General features: G+C 43.9%; 1 protein-coding gene across 1 annotated transcript; it reads left to right on the top strand.

Moving 5' to 3' along the window:
• Positions 1-20,753: 20,753 nt before the first annotated feature.
• LOC125516571 lies at positions 20,754-24,891 on the top strand. The gene is made up of 2 exons (XM_048681964.1): positions 20,754-20,798; positions 22,904-24,891. Exons 1-2 carry the CDS (start codon positions 20,754-20,756, stop codon positions 24,191-24,193), a joined length of 1,335 nt encoding a protein of 444 aa, XP_048537921.1. The 3' UTR covers positions 24,194-24,891.
• Positions 24,892-25,208: the final 317 nt, after the last annotated feature.

Genomic DNA, 25,208 nt, shown 5'->3' with positions numbered 1-25,208 from the left:
AATATGATATTCTTATTATTGGGGATGTGCATATCCCCGTTGAGGTAACATAGTGTTATTCGAAATTTCTCCGGTTCCATGTTATTCGTAATGAGTTCGTTAACAAGACTTGATCAACCTTGTTAGTGGATTCCTTTTGATGATCATGAGATGGATGAAACTAGAAGGCACAACCTTCTGTACCCTCCTTTTACTTTCTGTTATTTATATTAAATAAAATAAAATTAGTATTTTTCTATCTGTTATTTGATTATCCGTGCAATATAAAAATACTCCAAAAATAAAAGTTCTCCAAATGCCCTGAAATTTAAATATGATTTTTTCTGAAATATTTGAGAATATTTGGCACTAAGAACACACCAGGGGGGGTCATCCACCTGGCCACGGGGGTGGAGGGCGCGCCCTACCCCCCTGGGCGCGCCCCCTGCCTCATGGGCCCACGCTGGCCCTCCTCCACTTATCCTTTCACCCACACACTCCTTCTTCCTCCCCCAAACACAAATATCCAGTTCATACCTGAGTCCAAGCTCGTTTTGCTGCCATTTTCGATCTCCTTGATCAAAGCACCTCTCACAAAACTGCTTGGGGAGATTGTTCCTTGGTATTGACTCCTCCATTGGTACAATTAGTTTTTGATCTAGTGCTTTATTCATTGCAAATTTTTGCTGCTTAGGTGACCCTATTCTTGAGCTTGCATGTCAAATTTATATGGTCAAAAGTAGTTTTGATGCATGATATAGGTCCTAGGCACTTGTAGGAGTAGTTGCTATCAATATTATTGAGTTTGGTTTACTTTTATTTTGATGTTACTAAAAATTTCAGAAATTTTTCAGAGGAAGAAATATGCTTAGGAAAATGTTCCGAGGTGGTTCTTCAAGAAAGCAAGGACCCAGGCTTGCAATGCGTGATGCTGATGAAGAGCCACCAAGAGACGCTCCAGTGCGTCCTTGTGAATGGCCTTCTGAAAACTTTATGGATCGAGCGGGAATTAAGAAAGAATTTAATGCATATTTGTGTAATGCTGATCTTGTGAGCTTCGAGGAAGAAAAGTGCAGCCAGTATCACTATCTCACTAGTTCCTTTGTGAGGAGGTTTGAATTTTCATCTTCACGTAATTCTCCAACTATCCTGTTTGATCTTTATGAAAATTCTTACACTATGGACTTAGAGGATTTTACCACTGCTTGCAAACTTCCACAATGGGGTAGTATCAGGGATCCTCACAAATCTGAATTCAGAGATTTTCTTGCTAGTATAAATGTGGGAGAATCTAGAGATATAACACAAGCTACCATAGGGAGCATTCACTTTCCTGCTATACATTATTTTGCTGTTTTCATATGTAGATGCATTAATGGTAAAGATGAGGCATGTCACATGTGTGTCCCTGACCTCAGTATTCTTAGGAGTGCTGTGTTAGGAGATAAATCTTATAATTTGGGAGCCAGTGTTGCACGTAGGTTGCATCTTAATAGATTTAATGGAGAATTCTTTGGTGGAATTTATGCAACCCGCATAGCTAATTTTCTTGGTGTAGCCATACGCGAAGATAATATTGAATTACCCCTGCTTACCTAGACTTTAATGCTATGGTTCACCACCAGTTTGTCGACAGGAATGAATCACCTCTCCAGTATCGTTTAATCTTTGATAGACGCCGTGCTGTCCATATTACTCTCCCTGCTCCTGCCTTCTTTGATTATCAGGCAAAAGGAAGATATGTTATTACCAGAGAGGAGGCAGATGAGTACGAGAGGAGGGCGGAGGCCGCTCGTCGCCACGCTGCAGCTCAGGAGGCGATAGCCGCTGCATCGCAGTACGACCCCAACTACTATTATGGATATCCGCCAGGCCAGCCGTGGCCATAGACCAACTTAGGCCAAAATCCTAAGCTTGGGGGAGTAAGTATTTCTCACCGACATTACATTTATGTTCACGCACTCATTGCTAGATGTCGGTGGTCATACTTTTTCATTGTATCATCCATGCTACTTTATTTTTCTTTTTATGCTTTCTTCTTGTGTGTTTGATAAACCTTAAGAAAAACAAAAAAATTAGTTGTAGCTTTTAATTAGTTTACTTTCCATGCTTGTAGTAGTAATTAAAAAGAAACCCAAAAAGATTTCCTGTTCTTCTTTTACTTGTTGGGAGGTTTCCCGTGTAAATAGTTTTATTTCTTTTCTTTTGTTTGGGGGTCGATAGGAGAAGACCATAATTAAATTGTTGAAATAGCTCTTGTATGCATTATTGTTGATCTGACAAAAGAGCCCATATTGCCTTGTCTTCTCCTGTTTATTGAATGCTTGCAGATTCCAGCTTAGTCCAATGCACGTGCACTATTACTATTATTCACATCGTTCGGTCGTCTAAGTGAAAGGCAATTATGACGATATATGATGGACTGACTGAGATGAGAAAAGCTGGTATGAAGTCGACCTCTCTTATTTTTGTAAATATGATTAGTTCATCGTTCCTGATTCAGCCAATTATGAATAAACATGTTTGCAATGACAACTAGAGATCATAGTTCTTGTGCCATACTTGATTAGCTAGGAGCTTATAATGGTTTACCTTGCGTGCCAACATGCTATTAAAATGGTTGTGATGTGGTATGATAGGGTGGTATCCTCCTCTGAATGATTCGAGTGACTTGTCTTGGCGTATGTTCACGCATGTAGTTGAAACAAAATCAACATAGCCTCTACGATATTTATGTTCATGGTGGATTATATCCTAATCATGCTTGCATTCGGTGTTGATTAATTTTAATGCATGTTCATGACTGTTGTCGCTCTCTAGCTGGTCGCTTCCCAGTCTTTTTCTAGCGTTCACTTGTACTAAGCGGGAATACTGCTTGTGCATCCAATTCCATAAACCCCAAAGTTGTTCCATATGAGTCCACCATACCTACCTATATACGGTGTCTACCTGCCGTTTCAAGTAAATTTGTATGTGCCAAACTCTAAACCTTCAAATAAACATTCTGTTTTGTATGCTCGAATAGCTCATGTATCAACTAGGGCTGTCCGTATCTTCCATGTTAGGCGGGTTATTCTCAAGAGGAGTGGACTCCGCTCCTCACTCACGAGAAAATGGCTGGTCACCGGGATGCCCAGTCCCATGCTTTATGCAAATCAAATCAAAATAATTGCAAACAAAACTCCCCCGGGACTGTTGTTAGTTGAAGGCACTCGTTGTTTCGAGCAAGCCATGGATTGATGCTTGTTGGTGGAGGGGGAGTATAAACTTTACCGTTCTATTTGGGAACTTCCTATAATGTGTGTAGCATGGAAGATATCACCATCTCTTGGTTGTTATGTTGACAATGAAAGTATACCGCTCAAAATATTATTCATATCTATTTCAAAACCGAGCTCTGGCACCTCTACAAATCCCTGCTTCCCTCTGCGAAGGGCCTATCCATTTACTTTTATGTTGAGTCATCATCCTCTTATTAAAAATCACCAGTTGTAAAGCACCGCCATCATTTGCATCCATTACTGTTAGTTTACATTGAGTGTGACTTGACTGGATCTCTTTTACCATGAATTACAATGTCTAATCAGTCCTTGATCTTTAAAGGTGCTCCGCATTTATGTTTTGCGGTCTCAGAAAGGGCTAGCGAGATACCATCTTGTTATATCATATTATGATTGTTTTGAGAAAGTGTTGTCATTCGAGATTTATTATTATTGCTCGCTAGTTGATTATGCCATTGATATGAGTAAACATGATACCTAAATGTTATTGCGAATGTGGTTAGTTCATAATCTTTGCTGAAAACTTGAATGCTGGCTTTACATATTTACAACAACAAGAGGAAACAGAGTTTGTAAAAGTTTTTCTTTATCACTTTCAGTTTATCAACTGAATTGCTTGAGGACGAACGAAGGTTTAAGCTTGGGGGAGTTGATACGTCTCCATCGTATCTACTTTTCCAAACACTTTTGCCCTTGTTTTGGACTCTAACTTGCATGATTTGAATGGAAATAACCCGGACTGACGTTGTTTTCAGCAGAATTGCCATGGTGTTATTTTTGTGCAAAAATAAAAGTTCTCGGAATGACCTGAAAATCAACGGAGAATTATTTTGGAATATATAAAAAATACTGGAAGAAAGATCCACGTCAGGGGGCCCACACCCTGTCCACGAAGGTGGGGGTGCTCCCCCTGCCTCGTGGGCCCCCTGACGCTCCACCACGTCCACCTTGACTCCATATATTCACTTTCGAGGAGAAAAAAATCAGAGAGAAGGATTCATCACGTTTTACAATATGGAGCTGCCGCCAAGTCTTAAACTCTCTCGGGAGGGCTGATCTGGAGTCCGTTCGGGGCTCCAGGGAGGGGAATCCATCGCCATTGTCATCATCAACCTTCCTCCATCACCAATTTCATGATGCTCACCGCCGTGCATGAGTAATTCCATCGTAGGCTTGCTGGACGGTGATGGGTTGGATGAGATTTATCATGTAATTGAGTTAGTTTTGTTAGGGTTTGATCCCTAGTATCCACTATGCTATGAGATTGATGTTGCTATGACTTTGCTATGCTTAATGCTTGTCACTAGGGCTCGAGTGCCATGATTTCAGATCTGAACCTATTATGTTTTCATGAACATATGTGAGTTCTTGATCCTATCTTGCAAGTCTATAATCACCTACTATGTGTTATGATCCAGCAACCCCGAAGTGGCAATAATCAGGACCACTCCCGATGATGACCGTAATTTGAGGAGTTCATGTATTCACTATGTGTTAATGCTTTGGTCCGGTACTCTATTAAAAGGAGGCCTTAATATCCCTTTGTTTCCAATAGGACCCCGCTGCCACGGGAGGGTAGGACAAAAGATGTCATGCAAGTTCTTTTCCATAAGCACGTATGACTATATTCGGAATACATACCTACATTACATTAATGAATTAGAGCTAGTTCTGTGTCACCCTATGTTATAAATGTAGCATGAATAATCACATCCGGCATAATTCTCCATCATCGATCCATTGCCTACGAGCTTTCCATATATTGTTCTTTGCTTATTTACTTTTCCACTGCTATTGTCACAATCACTATAAACTCAAAAATATTACTTTTGCTATCATTACCACTACTATCATATTACTTCGCTACTAAATACTTTGCTGCAAATATTAAATTTCCAGGTGTGGTTGAATTGACAACTCAGCTGCTAATACTTGAGAATATTCTTTGGCTCCCCTTGTGTCGAATCAATAAATTTGGGTTGAATACTCTACCCTCGAAAACTATTGCAATCCCCTATACTTGTGGGTTATCAGGGATGTCATCGAGCTGAACGTGTGCTGAACGCGGAGGTGCCGTACGTTCGGTACTTGGAGCGGTTGGATCGCGAAGACGTTCAATTACATCAACCGCGTTACTAAATGCTTCCGCTTTCGGTCTACGAGGGTTCGTAGACACACTCTCCCCTCCCGCTGCTATGCATCTCCTAGATAGATCTTGCATGATCGTAGGTAAAATTTTGAAATACTGCGTTCCCCCCAACAACACATTGAATACAATCAAACATGACATAGGGTTTTATCTCCTTTAAGAGAGCCCGAACCTGGGTAAACATCATGTCCCTATTGTCCCTTGTTACCATTGATCCTAAGACACACAGCTTGGGACCCCCTACCCGAGATCTGCCGGTTTTGACACCGACACTACGGGCATTGGAGCTTTGGGAATTCAGGCGCAGGGAGCAAGGGGTAAGGCGTGAGAACGGATTGGATTCATTGACATCCTTTATAGGCCAGTAAAAATACCAAACGGCACGATACCGCGCGGTAATTTCGCCGGTTTCCAACACGACGTGTGTTATGTATGCACATGAGTCGAGGGATTTTATTAAAAATGCCGTGGTACACGATCCCTTTATTGACAGGACGTGCCAATAGCAACAGCCTTGAGCCACAGTAAAACCCGGCATAATGACTACTATAGGACTTTCCAGTTCTATAGTATGTGGTGGCGGTTCGGTTTTCGTTCAAAATTGTGAGAACACGACCTAATCGACTCACCCACTTAATCACTAGGAAACTTCACCATTAAGCTACCCAGGCATGAATCTTTGGATCCAATGTAAAGAAAAGTACTACTGAGGGAGCTTGGTTGGAGCTCCTCGGATGTTCAACATGTATCACTACTTAGACTAAAGCATGTTTACAATGAAGGGAGATGCAAAAAGAAATGATGAACCGGTTTGCAAGGCCGAAGATCAGTAATAGAGGGCAAGTCATTCGAGGACCTATCCTTAGCTTGAAAGACCAGTTTAGGGGCTACTGATGGTATTCTGGATTAGGGGGTGCTAACCACATCGACCCCAGTCATGGGTTGGGCCGAGGACCCCCAGACAACCGACAAGTGTTGTCGGTGCTAAAACTGGTGGGTCTCGAGTAGGGGGCCCTAGTTGGCAATCTTCGCACGATGGTAATAGGAAGTAAAGGGGACACAATATTTACCTAGGTTCGGTCCCTCTCAAAGAGGTAAAACTCTACGTCCTGTTTATATTGTATAATTGTGGATGGGGTACAAACTACATGACGATCTACCTCGAGATCGTATGTGTGAGCTCTAGACTCTAAAACATTGCCTCTACAGACTAAACCCCTCGGCTTATATAGGCACCGAGGGTATGTAGGGTTGCAACTATTTTGACTATAACTAGGGATATATAACATGTCGATCATTTGAATATGGCTTGAAGTATACGTCAAGTCTTCGGAGAATTTCATCTTGAGTACGCTGAGGGTCATGACTTGCACAACCCATTCTTCAGTTGTTCGTGGGTCTTAGTCCCAACCCATGAATGATAGGCAGATATGGTGTGCACCTCCTAATCCAATACACCGTCAAGTGGGCCACATTTGCCATTCCCCACGGCATATTCAAGATGAAATCCTCAGAAGACTTGGCGCATACTTCAAGACACATTTCAATCATCGACATGTTTATCCCTCGATGTAACCGACCTACATGGTTTAGACCATAGGGTTATATTAATTCACATACAATCTCGAGGTACGTCATTCTGTACTTTGTACCCCATCTAAAATCAAAACAACTGAAGCCTGACATAGGGTTTTACCTTTTCGAGAGGGGCAGAACCTGGGTAAAACATCGTGTGCCTATTTGTTATGTTTCCATCTAGACAAGATCAGTAGTTCGGGACCCCGTACCCGAGATCCGTCGGATTCAACTCCGACACATTGCAGGGGTGAGTCGGAATCGACCAGAGGAGTCTCAACTCGCTCATTGCTTGCATGGGTGAGTCATACTCAACCAGAGGAGTCAGACTAGACCACTTCATGGGTGAGTCAAACTTGCTCGGGTTCGGCCATTGCAGGGGTGGGTTAGACTTGGCCAGAGGAGTCGGACACAACCATGGATGAGTCGGACTCAACCATGGAGAGTTTAACTCAACCATGCCAGTGGTGAGTCGGGCTCGGCCAAGGGGAGTCAAACTCGGACATGGCATGACCGCATGAGTGAGTCAAAGTTTCCAAGGTATGCCAACCAGACTAACGACCCAAGCTTCCGTAGTATTTACCAGTACGAGGCAAACTGGGCTTGGCTGCTCCGTTGCGCCAAATGACGCAAGGTCCCATTCAAACCCGAAGTGCTCTCGAAAGGTTCGTCTTTGTTGATAAAAATAGGCTTGCAACCACCTAGGGTACCAATTCAAACCCTTGTGATGGAAAATTAGGGAGGATCTCTCTTCAAAATTACATACTTGAGTGTGCGCAATTTGTAATCGGTCAAATTTGCAAACATGGGATTGAAACAGCTATTAACAAACTGGGATATACATTAATTCCGCTATTGTAGTAACATCAAATGCGATACAACACCATATATACATTGCAGCGAGAATATGACTTTTTTGTTTATCTGGAAATGTCACACGAACTGAGGATAATGTTTCACAAACAAGCACCATACGGCAGCAACTACCAGAAAGACATCTCCTTTTAAAAAAGAATCTGCAAGATAAGCCCGTAACAAAGGGAGTACTGCAGCTTCAAGGCTGCTGTCAAAATAGTCGTAGCAGACCATGTCCAATGCAGAAGAAAGAATGCTTCGGTGGCTCCATGGCTGAGCAACAAATTTAACGAGTCACCCACTGCACAAAAAGGATCCGCAAAATTTTATTTACTTCACCGAAACGTACTCTGAGACTCCTCTTCTTGTCTGTAATGTAATACCTGGAGTGTAGCTTGATTCAGTGTAACCCGATGCACAACAAGAACCCTGTTGTTACATCATGTACTAATTAATAAAGATTTCTCAATGAATGGTGGATGCAAGAATTACAAATGTGAAAAACAGTAGACATTTCAAATGTAGTACCTGCTGCTGCAGTCCTCTCCTCCCTGTATTCATCAATGAAGACCCTGTAATTTTTGTATACTGGGTCATGCATGAGTAAAATCAACATTAATCAACTTGAGTGCGCTAAGCCGCCAATCACCAGCTATGTGATATTTTCCCAGCTACCGCATGTGAGAACACTAGAAAGAGAGGCATATATGAATCATTTTTTCTGTGGAGGTGCCTGTATTCCCATATTATCTTTCCTCTCTCTTCATGAGTTGATATACTTGTGATTGCTTCAGAGACTGCTATTTGTTTAAAAAAAACCATAAGCCTTTGATGAGAACACGCATGTAGCACCTGAAGAGACTGATTATATATTTATTTCTATGAATATCACACATGTGACACATACAGATATTGAATATCCTGAGAAACATTCTGAACCCAAGCTGATTTGGAAAAGAAAAGACAGGACATTGCCAGAGCATAAAGCCATAAGATGAATAAATAGAAATGGTAACCAACTATTGGATGAGTTTGATTGCTCTACAAAGCAAATAGAAGTGTTGAAAAATTGAAAATACGGTAACGGGTTTTGGGCCTTCGATTAATTAAAAAGTTGAGGTGCACAAAAAATGAGCTTTAATGCACTACATAGAGAATCGGCCGAAGAAAGAGAAGGCATGGAATGTCCCTGAATGGTGCATAACTAATGTAGCAGCAAAGAATGCTATCAATGAAAGAAAAAATATGTCTGCATCTCATAAAATTGAGATCACTGCTATACTGTCGATTTGACGGCAAACCATATATATGATGAGGACATGACTACCTTGGATACAACCAAAAATATTGCATACATGTACATTTGTGAGGTGATTTCTAATGCAAACTATGCAATAATTTATTTATGTCATCTAGAACAAAAATACTTCACACATTTTTGTATTTTGTCTAATTGCAGGTGTATGAGACATTTGTACAATCCACATATGAAGATAAGGGAAAAAGGAAAAGTTTAGGTTCTGTTCAAAAAGTTCTCTCATGTCACTTTTGGGCCAAGATAAGATAGAGTCCAAGTCTCTCACGTTCCGAATTCAGATTCGGACTGCACAGACATACCTGACTCAAAACGTCAACAACTTTTTCATACGGACTCCGAATTGGGTGATTCTTTTTTTGTTGGAAAGTAGATTCCGTGCTCTTTCCAACCCAATTAGAATCACCTTCAAATTCGTCTTGAGCATTGAGATATCGACGAAATAATCTGACACTGCAGCAGAATCCGAGTCAAACAACAAGTCCAAAGGTGTTGCGTCACCTCCACTTGGGCCCATGAGCCTTGTACGACCTAGGGTTAGTTTTAGGCTGCCTTGGGACGTCCTCCCACCTCCTTGGCCGCCACCCCTTACTCCTATATAAGTAGATCCATCTAGTAGCTTTTTGCTGGAGATTTGTTTAATTAAAAGTTAGCCATTGCAACTTCGTGTACTTCGTTTGTGTCCAACGACCAGACCAAGACCGCTTACGGATCCCCACCATTATCAATACTTCATATATATTCGCAATATTCAGATTGCTTTATCATATTCTTGTTTGTTCTTCGATTGCTTGCAGGAATAGACCTTCGTGGTCAGGCTGATCATGTTTCCGGCATCGTCAGTAACCTCAAGAGATTGGTTTAGCAATTGCTAAGGCGCAACGTCGTGCACTTTTGTAGTCGGATCGTCAAAGTTGTCTCCACCAAATCGATAGTTATGATCTCATCGAAAGATCGGGACCCTCGCGCTCTATCAAGTGGTATCAGTTTTCAAGTTGCTCGGCAAGAATTTTCAGTTTTACCTAGATTAGATTTATTTTCTTACCTATTGTCCAAGAAAAAGCCACAAAAAGTTAGATCTATTCATCCTTTGTCCAAGCTAGTCTGAGCATTTGCAATTTTCTTTTCATTGCTTGCATAGTTGAATTATCGGTTGCATCGTCATGTCAAGTTGCTGCTCTTAGTGTCTAGTTCGTTTAGAGTTTCGAGTTCTGTTCACATTACTCACGCCGCCACTACATCGTTATCCCTTCCGCTGTCCACTACCCATCCATCAATTTCCACCACGTGCTACCCATCGTTCATTGTCACATGTTGGAAATATGCCCTAGAGGCAATAATAAAATGGTTATTATTATATTTCTTTGTTCATGATAATTCTCTATTGTTCATGCTATAATTGTGTTATCCGGAAATCGTAATACATGTGTGAATACATAGACCACAACACGTCCCTAGTGAGCCTCTAGTTGACTAGCTCGTTGATCAAAGGATAGTCATGGTTTCCTGACTATGGACATTAGATGTCATTGATAACGGGATCACATCATTAGGAGAATGATGTGATGGACAAGACCCAATCCTAAGCTTAGCTCAAAGATCGTGTAGTTCGTTTGTTGTAGCTTTTCTGAATGCCAAGTATCATTTCCTTATACCATGAGATTGTGCAACTCCCGGATACCGTAGGAGTGCCTTGGGTGTGCCAAACGTCACAACGTAACTAGGTGACTATAAAGGTACATTACAGGTATCTCCGAAAGTGTCTGTTGGGTTGGCATGAATCGAGACTGGGATTTGTCACTCCGTATGACGGAGAGGTATCTCTGGGCCCACTTGGTAATGCATCATCATAATGAGCTCAATGTGATCAAGTGGTTGATCACGGGATCATGCATTACGGTACGAGTAAAGTGATTTGCCGGTAACGAGACTAAACAAGGTATTGGGATACCGACGATCGAGTCTCGGACAAGTAACGTACCGATTGACAAAGGGAATTGTATACGGATTGATTGAATCCTCGACATCGTGGTTCATCCGATGAGATCATCATGGAGCATGTGGGAGCCAACATGGGTATCCAGATCCCGTTGTTGGTTATTGACCGGAGAGTCGTCTCGGTCATGTCTGCATGTCTCCCGAACCCGTAGGGTCTACACACTTAAGGTTCGGTGACGCTAGGGTTGTTAGGAAGACTTGTATGTGATTACGGAATGTTGTTCGGAGTCCCGGACGTCACGAGGAGTTCCGGAATGGTCCGGAGGTAAAGATTTATATATGGGAAGTTGTCATATGGTCGCTGAAAAGTTTCGGGGGCATATCGGTATTGTACCGGGGCCACTGGAGGGGTTCCGGGGGTCGACCGGGAGGGTCCACTTCTTCCGGAGGGCCTTATGGGCTGTATGGAGAAGGGAACCAGCCCAAGTGGGCTGGGGCGCCACACCCCCTAGGGCCCATGCGCCTAGGGTTGGGGGAAACCCTAAGGGGGCGCGCCCCCTTGCTTGGGGGGCAAGCCCCCCTCCCCTTGGCCGCTGCCCCCCTCTAGATCTCATCTAGAGGGGGCCGGCCCCCTTCCCCTTTCCCCTATAAATAGAGGGGTGAGGGGAGGGCTGCAGAGAACATCCAAGGCGCAGCCCCTCCCCTCTCCAACACCTCTCCTCCTCCATAAGAGCTTGGCGAAGCCCTGCCGGAGTACTGCAGCTTCATCACCACCACGTCGTCATGCTGCTGTTGGAGCCCTCTTCGTCAACCTCTCCCTCCTCCTTGCTGGATCAAGGCGCGGGAGACGTCCTCGCTCCGTACGTGTGTTGAACGCGGAGGTGCCGTCCGTTCGGCACTAGGATCTTCAGTGATTTGGATCACGTCGAGTACGACTCCATCAACCCCGTTCTCTTGAACGCTTCCGCTCGTGATCTACAAGGGTATGTAGATGCACTCCTCTCTCCCTCGTTGCTAGATGACTCCATAGATTGATCTTGGTGATGCGTAGAAAAGTTTAAAATTCTGCTATGTTCCCCAATAGTGGCATCATGAGCTAGGTCTATGCGTAGTTACTATGCACGAGTAGAACACAAAGTAGTTGTGGGCGTCGATATTGTCAATTTGCTTGCCGTTACTAGTCTTATCTTGATTCGGCGGCATCGTGGGATGAAGCGGCCCGGACCAACCTTACACGTACGCTTACGTGAGACCGGTTCCACCGACTGACATGCACTAGTTGCATAAGGTGGCTGGCGGGTGTCTGTCTCTCCCACTTTAGTCGGATCGGATTCGATGAACAGGGTCCTTATGAAGGGTAAATAGAAATTGGCAATTCACGTTGTGGTTTTGGCGTAGGTAAGAAATGTTCTTGCTAGAAACCTATAGCAGCCACGTAAAAACTTGCAACAACAATTAGAGGATGTCTAACTTGTTTTTGCAGCAAGTGTTTTGTGATGTGATATGACCAAAGGTTGTGATGAATGATGAATGATATATGTGATGTATGAGATTGATCATGTTCTTGTAATAGGAATCACGACTTGCATGTCGATGAGTATGACAACCGGCAGGAGCCATAGGAGTTGTCTTAATTTATTTATGACCTGCGTGTCAACATAAACGTCATGTAATTACTTTACTTTATTGCTAAACCGTTAGCCATAGTAGTAGAAGTAATAGTTGACGTGACAACTTCAAGAAGACACGATGATGGAGATCATGATGATGGAGATCATGATGATGGAGATCATGGTGTCATGCCGGTCACAACGATGATCATGGAGCCCCGAAGATGGAGATCAAAGGAGCAAATGATATTGGCCATATCATGTCACTATTTGATTGCATGTGATGTTTATCATGTTTTACATCTTATTTGCTTAGAACGACGGTAGCTTAAATAAGATGATCCCTCGTAATACTTTCAAGAAAGTGTTCCCCCTAACTGTGCACCATTGCGAAGGTTCGTTGTTTCGAAGCACCACGTGATGATCGGATGTGATAGATTCTAACGTTCGAATACAACGGGTGTAAGCCAGATTTACACACGCAATACAATTAGGTTGACTTGACGAGCCTAGCATGTACAGACATGGCCTCGGAACACAGAAGACCGAAAGGTCGAGCATGAGTCGTATAGAAGATACGATCAACATGAAGATGTTCACCGATGTTTCTAGTCCGTCTCACGTGATGATCGGACACGGCCTAGTTAACTCGGATCATGTTATACTTAGATGACTGGAGGGATGTCTATCTGAGTGGGAGTTCATTGAATAATTTGATTATATGAACTTAATTATCATGAACTTAGTCTAAAATCTTTACAATATGTCTTGTAGATCAAATGGCCAACGTTGTCCTCAACTTCAACGCGTTCATAGAGAAAACCAAGCTGAAAAACGATGGCAGCAACTATACGGACTGGGTCTGGAACCTGAGGATCATCCTCATAGCTGCCAAGAAAGATTATGTCCTAGAAGCACCGCTAGGTGATGCACCCGTCCCACAGAACCAAAATGTTATGAACGCTTGGCAGACACGTGCTGATGATTACTCTCTCGTTCAATGCGGCATGCTTTACAGCTTAGAATCGGGGCTCCAAAAGCGTTTTGAGAGACACGGAGCATATGAGATGTTCGAAGAGCTGAAAATGGTTTTTCAAGCTCATGCCCGGGTCGAGAGATATGAAGTCTCCGACAAGTTCTTCAGCTGTAAGATGGAGGAAAATAGTTCTGTCAGTGAGCACATACTCAAAATGTCTAGGTTGCATAACCGCTTGACTCAGCTGGGAGTTAATCTCCCGGATGACGCGGTCATTGACAGAATCCTTCAGTCGCTTCCACCGAGCTACAAGAGCTTTGTGATGAACTTCAATATGCAGGGGATGGAAAAGACCATTCCTGAGGTATATTCAATGCTGAAATCAGCAGAGGTAGAAGTCAAAAAGGAACATCAAGTATTGATGGTGAATAAAACCACTAAGTTCAAGAAAGGCAAGGGTAAGAAGAACTTCAAGAAGGACGGCAAGGGAGTTGCCGCGCCCGGCAAGCAAGATGCCGGGAAGAAGCCAAAGAATGGACCCAAGCCCGAGACTGAGTGTTTTTATTGCAAGGGAAGTGGTCACTGGAAGCGGAACTGCCCCAAATACTTAGCGGACAAGAAGGCCGGCATCACGAAAGGTATATGTGATATACATGTAATTGATGTGTACCTTACCAGTACTCGTAGTAGCTCCTGGGTATTTGATACCGGTGCGGTTGCTCATATTTATAACTCAAAGCAGGAGCTGTGGAATAAACGGAGACTGGCGAAAGACGAGGTGATGATGCGCGTCGGGAATGGTTGCAAGGTCGATGTGATCGCCGTCGGCATGCTACCTCTACATTTACCTACGGGATTAGTTTTAAACCTCAATAATTGTTATTTAGTGCCAGCTTTGAGCATGAACATTGTATCAGGATCTCGTCTAATACGAGATGGCTACTCATTTAAATCTGAGAATAATGGTTGTTCTATTTGTATGAGAGATATGTTTTATGGTCATGCTCCGATGGCGAATGGTTTATTCTTAATGAATCTCGAGCGTAATGCTACACATATTCATAGTGTGAATACCAAAAGATGTAAGGTTGATAATGATAGTCCCACATACTTGTGGCACTTCCGCCTTGGTCACATAGGTGTCAAACGCATGAAGAAGCTCCATGCAGATGGACTTTTAGAGTCTCTTGATTACGAATTATTTGACACGTGTGAACCATGCCTCATGGGTAAAATGACCAAGACTCTGTTCTCAGGAACAATGGAGCGAGCAACCAACTTATTGGAAATCATACATCCTGATGTGTGCGGTCCAATAAGTGTTGAGGCTCGCGGTGGCTATCGTTATGTTCTCACCCTCACTGATGACTTGAGTAGATATGGGTATGTCTACTTAATGAAACACAAGTCTGAGACCTTTGAAAAGTTCAAGGAATTTCAGAGTGAGGTTGAGAATCAACGTGACAGAAAAATCAAGTTCTTACGATCAGATCGTGGGGGAGAATACTTGAGTCATGAATTTGGCACACACTTAAGAAAATGTGGAATAGTTTCACAACTAACGCCGCCTGGGACACCTCAGCGTAATGGTGTGTCCGAACGTCGTAATCGCACTCTATTAGATATGGTGCGATCTATGATGTCTCTTACCGATTTACCGCTATCATTTTGGGGCTATGCTTTAGAGGCTGCCGCATTCACTTTAAATAGGGCTCCGTCGAAATTCGTTGAGATGACACCGTATGAATTATGGTTTGGGAAGAAACCTAAGTTGTCGTTTCTAAAAGTTTGGGGATGCGATGCTTATGTCAAGAAACTTCAACCTGAAAAGCTCGAACCCAAATCAGAAAAATGCGTCTTCATAGGATACCCTAAAGAAACTGTTGGGTATACCTTCTACCTCAGATCCGAAGGCAAGATCTTTGTTGCCAAGAATGGGTCCTTTCTAGAGAAAGAGTTTCTCTCGAAAGAAATAAGTGGGAGGAAGGTAGAACTTGATGAAGTATTACCTCTTGAACCGGTAAGTGGTGCAGCTCAAGAAAATGTTCCTGAGGTGCCTGCACCGACTAGAGAGGAAGTTGATGATGATGATCATGAAACTTCAGATCAAGTTGCTACTGAACTTCATAGGTCCACAAGGACACGTTCTGCACCAGAGTGGTATGGCAACCCTGTCTTGGAAATCATGTTGTTAGACAACGGTGAACCTTCGAACTGTGAAGAAGCGATGGCGGGCCCGGATTCCGACAAATGGCTGGAAGCCATGAAATCCGAGATAGGATCCATGTATGAAAACGAAGTATGGACTTTGACTGACTTGCCCGTTGATCGGCGAGCCATAGAAAATAAATGGATCTTTAAGAAGAAGACAGACGCGGATGGTAATGTGACCATCTATAAAGCTCGGCTTGTCGCTAAGGGTTATCGACAAGTTCAAGGGGTTGACTATGATAAGACTTTCTCACCCGTAGCGAAGCTGAAATCCGTCCGAATCATGTTAGCAATTGCCGCATTCTATGATTATGAGATATGGCACATGAACGTCAAAACGGCATTCCTTAATGGTTTCCTTAAGGAAGAATTGTATATGATGCAGCCGGAAGGTTTTGTCGATCCTAAGAATGCTGACAAGGTGTGCAAGCTCCAACGCTCGATTTATGGGCTGGTGCAAGCATCTCGGAGTTGGAACATTCGTTTTGATGAGATGATCAAAGCGTTTGGGTTTATGCAGACTTATGGAGAAGCCTGCATTTACAAGAAAGTGAGTGGGAGCTCTATAGCATTTCTCTTATTGTATGTGAATGACATACTGTTGATGGGAAATGATATAGAATTCTTGGAAAGCATAAAGGCCTACTTGAACAAGTATTTTTCAATGAAGGACCTTGGAGAAGCTGCTTATATATTAGGCATCAAGATCTATAGAGATAGATCGAGACGCCTCATTGGTCTTTCACAGAGTACGTACCTTGACAAGATATTGAAGAAGTTCAAAATGGATCAGTCAAAGAAGGGGTTCTTGCCTGTATTGCAAGGTACGAGATTGAGCACGGCTCAATGCCTGACCACAGCAGAAGATAGAGAAAAGATGAGTGTCGTCCCCTATGCCTCGGCCATAGGGTCTATCATGTATGCTATGCTATGTACCAGACCTGATGTAAACCTTGCCGTGAGTTTGGTAGGAAGGTACCAAAGTAATCCCGGCATGGAACACTGGACAACGGTCAAGAATATCCTGAAGTACCTGAAAAGGACTAAGGAACTGTTTCTCGTTTATGGAGGTGACAAAGAGCTCGTCGTAAAGGGTTACGTCGATGCTAGCTTCGACACAGATCTGGATGACTCTAAATCACAAACCGGATACATGTATATTCTGAATGGTGGGGCAGTAAGCTGGTGCAGTTGCAAGCAAAGCATTGTGGCGGGATCTACATGTGAAGCGGAGTACATGGCAGCCTCGGAGGCAGCACAAGAAGCAGTCTGGGTGAAGGAGTTCATTACCGACCTAGGAGTCATACCCAATGCGTCGGGCCCCATGACTCTCTTCTGTGACAACACTGGAGCTATTGCCCTTGCCAAGGAGCCCAGGTTTCACAGGAAGACCAGGCATATCAAGCGTCGCTTCAACTCCATTCGTGAAAGTGTTCAAAATGGAGACATAGAGATTTGTAAAGTAAATATGGACCTGAATGTAGCAGATCCGTTGACTAAACCTCTCCCTAGAGCAAAACATGATCAACACCAGAACTGCATGGGTGTTCGATTCATCACAATGTAACTAGAATATTGACTCTAGTGCAAGTGGGAGACTGTTGGAAATATGCCCTAGAGGCAATAATAAAATGGTTATTATTATATTTCTTTGTTCATGATAATTGTCTATTGTTCATGCTATAATTGTGTTATCCGGAAATCATAATACATGTGTGAATACATAGACCACAACACATCCCTAGTGAGCCTCTAGTTGACTAGCTCGTTGATCAAAGGATAGTCATGGTTTCCTGACTATGGACATTAGATGTCATTGATAACGGGATCACATCATTAGGAGAATGATGTGATGGACAAGACCCAATCCTAAGCTTAGCTCAAAGATCGTGTAGTTCGTTTGCTGTAGCTTTTCTGAATGTCAAGTATCATTTCCTTAGACCATGAGATTATGCAACTCCCGGATACCGTAGGAGTGCCTTGGGTGTGCCAAATGTCACAACATAACTAGGTGACTATAAAGGTACATTACAGGTATCTCCGAAAGTGTCTGTTGGGTTGGCACGAATCGAGACTGGGATTTGTCACTCCGTATGACGGAGAGGTATCTCTGGGCCCACTCGGTAATGCATCATCATAATGAGCTCAATGTGATCAAGTGGTTGATCACGGGATCATGCATTACGGTACGAGTAAAGTGATTTGCCGGTAACGAGACTGAACAAGGTATTGGGATACCGACGATCGAGTCTCGGACAAGTAACGTACCGATTGACAAAGGGAATTGTATACGGATTGATTGAATCCTCGACATCGTGGTTCATCCGATGAGATCATCGTGGAGCATGTGGGAGCCAACATGGGTATCCACATCCCGTTGTTGGTTATTGACCTGAGAGTCGTCTCGGTCATGTCTGCATGTCTCCCGAACCCGTAGGGTCTACACACTTAAGGTTCGGTGACGCTAGGGTTGTTAGGAAGACTTGTATGTGATTACCGAATGTTGTTAGGAGTCCCGGACGTCACGAGGAGTTCCGGAATGGTCCGGAGGTAAAGATTTATATATGGAAAGCTGTCATATGGTCGCCGGAAAGTTTCGGGGGCATATCGGTATTGTACCGGGGCCACCGGAGGGGTTCCGGGGGTCGATCGGGAGGGTCCACTTCTTCCGGAGGACCTTATGGGATGTATGGAGAAGGGAACCAGCCCAAGTGGGCTGGGGCGCCACACCCCCTAGGGCCCATGCGCCTAGGGTTGGGGGAAACCCTAAGGGGGGGCGCCCCCTTGCTTGGGGGGCAAGCCCCCCTCCCCTTGGTCGCCGCCCCCCCTCTAGATCTCATCTAGAGGGGGCCGGCCCCCTTCCCCTTTCCCCTATAAATAGAGGGGTGAGGAGAGGGCTATAGAGAACATCCTAGGCGCAGCCCCTCCCCTCCCCAACACCTCTCCTCCTCCATAAGAGCTTGGCGAAGCCCTGCCGGAGTACTGCAGCTTCATCACCACCACGCCGTCGTGCTGCTGTTGGAGGCCTCTTCGTCAACCTCTCCCTCCTCCTTGCTGGATCAAGGCGTGGGAGACGTCCTCGCTCCGTACGTGTGTTGAACGCGAAGGTGCCGTCCGTTCGGCACTAGGATCTTCGGTGATTTGGATCACGTCGAGTACGACTCCATCAACCCCGTTCTCTTGAACGCTTCCGCTCGTGATCTACAAGGGTATGTAGATGCACTCCTCTCTCCCTCGTTGCTAGATGACTCCATAGATTGATCTTGGTGATGCTTAGAAAATTTTAAAATTCTGCTACGTTCCCCAACATCACAATCATAGTTGAGGTCGTTCACATCTTCGCTAGATCCAATCTGTATCTTATCTAGTTTGTTTTGAAAAGATGGAGGGAGAGAAAAAAAGAGAGAAAAAAAACAAGAGAAAAAAAGTTAGAGAAAAAAGAGAAAGAAAAAAGTGTGAGGAAAAACAAAAAGAGAAGAAAAAAATAAAATTCAGATTTATCTAGACTCAATCTCGTAGTTGAATTCGGATGGAATCTGTTTTGTGCACTGTTCAATAAAACAAGCATAACTTCCTCATATGAATTCCATTTTGGCTCCGCAAGTATTCAAATGAAAGTTAGAGACGAGCCGCATCTAATAGTTGCAGAGGCTAGTTCAATATTTGGCACCTCAAAATCGGCTTCTAAATAGGTCATTTTCCCTCCGAAGTTCACGAACACAGCTTATTCCAGTTTTTCAATCCAGTTTTAGAATTTTTTGACTCCTCATATCAACTCAGAATTGAGTGATTCCTTTTGCGTTTGAAAGCTTGAGTCAGTATCATTCTTGAAAAAAATATCAAAAAAATTGGCACAAATTTTTCCATAGGAAAGTTGGAGAGAAAGTTGTTAATATATGATGCTTGGCTGTTGTTTCACATCATTATCTTTACGGCTATTGTGATCTTCACTTATATTTTGCTGTCCAGAGCTAATTCATATCCTTTATTGATGCTAGTTGTGCTACGGCGTGACCTCATTAGTGTTCTAGGCTCGCGTCTCTAGTCCGGTCTAGCCTAGGACCAGCATAGTGCCGTCGTTGAGCGTTTATTCAATATTGCATCTCTGAATTGATTATTGCTAATCTTTTGCTACCATATATAGCCAACCCAGCTCCAAATATTTCTACACCGTGTATACGTACGTTCCCCTGGCAATCGCTTTACACAATCTTTGGAGTTATTTGACACCGCTGGTTGCCTGTCACCACCTGCCGCATGGTAAGAACTTGTAAGATATTGATATTTGCTTTACTGTAAGCACTTTACAACCACATCCTAGTAGTTCATAGGAACATTATTCTCGAATTCTCTTTCTTATTTCTACTAATCATGTCAGGTTCCGGAGATAGAAGTTCTTGGATGACGGACACGTCTTCACCATCACGAGAGTTGGGACAGCACACAAATACACATGGTCAGGTTATGTCTTTACCGTTATTTGAGGGTAGATTTAATCCTGCTATTTGTCTAGCTTGGAAGCTTGAAGTAGAACAAGTTTTTACTCATCATGATTTTTCTGAACTTGATAGAGTACGAGCTACCACTAGAGCATTTACTGGTTTTACTTCTGCTTGGTGGACTGTAGATTGTAAGAAAAACATTGATAACCAACCCACAACTTGGAAAGTTTTGAAAGCTGTAATGAGACAACAATTTTTTCCTCCTTACTACCATCGTGAATTGCTTCGCAAATTGGAACAATTAAAAGAAGGCAGTAAGACTATTCATGCTTACTACCAAGAGTTCAAATCTTATATGCATCACTGTGACATGGAAGAATCTGAGGATGATACAATGAATAGATTTTTTGATGGTTTGAACCATGATATCCGTGCAAGATTTCTGTATATTCCTCGTTGCATTACTGGTATGTATGTTCGTGCTTGTACCTTTGAGAGACAGATACAGGAGGATGCATTGGGTGACAACAACAACTACTATTCCAGTTCGTGCTCACCACCGCCGGTTGGTTCCTTCATCGTTGCACCTACTAGAGCAGCCCCACCTCGGATTGTGAGCGTGACATCATCTCAAGAGTATGGTACATTGTCAACGTCCGTACCTACATCAGTTACGTCTTTGCGACAAGGTAACAATAAAGGTATTGATGATATAACTTCACATGAGAATGATGCATGCCTAGTTAACTTGAATGCATCATGTGTTGAGTTACTTGTTGATTTGAGCACACCACCTATTTTAGAGAATCTTGTTACTGTCGTGAATGCGTCATGTGATCAAATAATTGACATACCAACAATTTTGAGTGCACCTATTGAATTAACTGTTGATGCAAAAGAACCAATGTTTAATCATTTTGATATGACCTCTAATCTTGGTGATGATTCTATATCCAATGAATTATTGCGTGTTTTCTTATTGAAGCATGTTGTAGCATGTAAATTTGATGCAAGTAAGGTTTATTCACCAATGTTGGAATGGTTTAATGATGAACATTGTCAATCCTTTGAGAGCTTCACTTATATGTGCAAACTGAGTTGCAATATTTTCGTGCCTTCTACTTCTTGTGATAATACGGCTTCAGATTTTACAAACTATGAAAATTACTCATGTATACATGTGTCATTTGTGCAAAAACCAAGGGAAGTAAAAATGGATGACATATACATGTACAACATGTACGCCTTGTCTCTTTTGTTAGCCACATTTCAGATTAAGCAACGCCGATGACGGCTTTGTTTTCAAGAAGGGGAGGATAATGAGGACATGACTACCTTGGATATGACCAAAAATATTGCATACATGTATATTTGTGAGGTGATTTCTAATGCAAACTATGCAATAATTTATTTATGTCATCCAGAACAAAAATATTTCACACACTTTTGTGTTTTGTCTAATTGCAGGTGTATGAGACATTTGTCCAATCCACATATGAAGATAAGGGAAAAGGAGAAATTAGGTTCTGTTCAAAAATTCCTCTCACGTCACTTTTGGGCCAAGAGAAGATAGAGTCCAAGTCTTTCACGTTCTGAATTCAGACTCGGACTGTACAGACATACCTGACTCAAAACGTCAACAACTTTTTCATACGGACTCCGAATTGGGTGATTATTTTTTTGTTGGAAAATAGATTTCATGCTCTTTCCAACCCAATTGGAATCACCTTCAAATTCGTCCTGAGCATTGAGATATCGATGAAACAATCTAACGCTGCAGCAGAATCCGAGTCAAACAACAAGTCCAAAGGTGTTGCATCACCTCCACTTGGGCCCATGAGCCTTGTACGACGTAGGGTTAGTTTTAGGCTGCCTTGGGACGTCCTCCCACCTCCTTGGACGCCACCCCTTGCTCCTATATAAGTAGCTTTTTTCTGAGGATTTGTTTAGTTAAAAGTTAGCCATTGCAACTTCGTGTACTTTGTTTGTGTCCAACGACCAGACCAAGACCGCTTTCGGATCCCCACCTTTATCAATACTTCATCTATATTCGCAATATTCAGATTGCTTTATCATATTGTTGCTCATTCTTCGATTGCCTGCAGGAATAGACCTTCGTGGTCAGGCTGACCGTGTTTCCGGCATCGTCGGTAACCTCAGGAGATTGGTTTAGCGATTACTAAGGCGCAACGTCGTGCACGTTTGTAGTCGGATCGTCAAAGTCGTCTCCACTAAATCGATAGTTATCATCTCATCGAAAGATCGGAACCCTTGCCTCTATCACTGTATAAGTTGCAACTCCACCAAAGGAGAATTTTGCTTCCTACAACAATCACCCAAAAAATTGAAATATGCTACACTATTGATTTGACAGCGAGCTACATATATCAGTTGCAAGTCCAGCAAAGGAGAAATTTGTTAATAATGTTTTCCGAGTTATAAGCAAGGATACAAACTATCTTATATATATCCGCATTCTTGCCTAACAAAGGCATGATAACACAAAGATCAAAATTGTCCCAAGACTGACAGCAACGCAAGCTCACAAAGCCGCCGCCAACAGAAAAGATAGGGCTGGGAGTGGAACCTCGATGCAGACCGATGTCGACAGATAGTACGGCGGCGGCTGGATTCTCCGGACCGGCAGATCACGCCGCCGCCGGCGCAGCTGCCGGACGACCTGATCCACTACAGCATCCTCGCCCGCCTCCCCTTCCGGCTGCTCCTCCGCCTCGCCCCCGTCTGCAAGGCGTGGCGCCGCCTCATCCTCCACGACCCCGTCTTCGCCCGCGTGCAGGCGCAGTGCCCCTCGCCGGCCTCCGGCGTCCTCGCCCGCTTCCACCAGGGCCGGCTCGAGGTCCTCACCCCCGGGGCCGCGGCCGCCGCCGTCGCCCCGCCGGACGCCGGCCTGTCCTTCTTCCCCGTCGTCGGCGCGCACCGGCAGCACCTCCGGCTCTGCTCTACCACGAGCGGCCTTCTTCTGGTCACCACCGGCAGCACCTTCTGGGTCGTCAACCCAGCGACGCGCGCGTTCCGCACCGTCCCCTACTCCGGCGAGGGCGCCTTCAGGGCGTGCCTCGCGTACGACCCGGCGACGGCGCACAAGGAAAGCTACCACCTCGTCGTCCCCGCCCGGGCAAACATGGAGCTGTGGAGGTTCTGGATCTTCTCCTTCTCGTCGCTCTCGCGCGGGTGGCGCGCGTCGTGGGCGACCGTGCTGATGCCGCCGTACGGCGGTGTGCAGCCCAAGGCTTTACACCTCGGCGGGCTCTCGTACTGGCTTTGCGGCCGGGGCGACGTGCTCTGGTACAACTACGGCGCCGACGCGGCGGGAAAGCTGCTACCGCCGCCGCCGCCGCCGCCGCCGCACGGGAGGAAGAGGCCGTCCTCCCTGGTCGACGGAGGAGGGTTCATGGAGGGCAGCAGAGAGCTGGTGGCGTGGCACGGGCGGATCGGGATGGTGTCGGCGAGCCCCGCCCTGCTGGCCGTGTGGGCGCTGTCATCGTCACCCTCGGCCTCGGGCAATGTGTCGTCGCCGGCGCGGTGGGAGATGGTGCACCGGAGGAGCTGGGACGATATCCCTGGCATGGCGCCCCCCGCGTCGCGCTTCCTGTGGTCGGTGGTGCCGGCGGGAGTGGACGTCGGCGCGGAGGAGGTCTTGGGCCTGGCGGTGCGGATCGGGTTCACGCAGCGCCGCCGAGTGGGTGGCGGAGTTGACAACGAGAATGTGTGGCGTCGCGAGGTGTTGCGGTACGACATGCGTACCGACGCCACGACCACGGTGGCGGAGCTGGTCGGGAAGGAGAAGCACGACGACTTCGTGGTCTTCGGCTACCACTCCAGCATGGCGTCATTGTACTAGCAGCTAATTAAAAGCTCTCCGTCTCAAGGTTTTTTCTGATAGTAATTTGATGGAACTCGATCATCGCAGGTACCGATAGTATTCTGGATATTTCACTTTTCAGCTATCTATCTACCTCTTCGTTTCTAAATATACAAGGCTTTTTAAAGATTTCAATACGGACTACAAACGAATGTATATAGACATATTTTAGAGTGTAATTCACTCATTCTGCTTTGTATGTAGTCTATATTGAAATATCTAAAAAAAGACTTATATTTAGGAACAGATGGAGTATTGTATTATCAAAACAAAATGGTTTATTTGAATCTTTGAAAATCCTAGCTATTCATAGCATGATTTTGTGCAATCTCAAAGAGGAAGCGGTTATTTTCAGGGGATAGGGAGATGTTTACTTTTGCTACCAATTTCTATAAGAAATTTTTGGTCCTGCAGAATCTAATGTACATTTTTTTTGCGGGATAAGATGTACATGTTTACTTAGGACCTGAGAGTTATTAGATACAGTTTTGCTAAATCACATCTAGATGTGTCATAAGTATTGCATATCTAAGTCCTAAGTCATTGATCTTACATGGAGATTCGTGTGGATATTTTCTTTTTTTCTTTTTATTTCCTTCTTATACTTGATTGAGTGACTTAGATGTGCAATAACTAGATGATCATCCTGGAATTAAGTAGTACTGCCATTTTTCAATTATAGCATAAGAAGGCTGCTAGCCTGATGGTTTTGCTAGTGAATTTTATCTGCGGTTTTGGCCATTCGTTTATGGGGATTTGTATTTTTTTAGTTCTATATATCATGGTAGGCTTGATCTTGTTAGGTTGAACTATGGTTTGTTAACTTTGTTGCTAATTAAGGGTACACGAGGTGATAAAAATCAGATATTTAGGTTGCATTGCTTTCTTAATACCTTTTTGAAAATCTTTACAAAAGTTATTAATAATAGATCTATTACTCTAACTGATAAGATTATTTCTTCTCTTCAAACATATTCCACAAAAGGGTAGGTTT

The sequence above is a fragment of the Triticum urartu genome, chromosome 6 (assembly GCF_003073215.2).
Source record: "Triticum urartu cultivar G1812 chromosome 6, Tu2.1, whole genome shotgun sequence".
In the NCBI taxonomy this organism is placed as follows: domain Eukaryota; kingdom Viridiplantae; phylum Streptophyta; class Magnoliopsida; order Poales; family Poaceae; genus Triticum; species Triticum urartu.
This window is presented reverse-complemented; position numbering and strand designations above follow the sequence as displayed.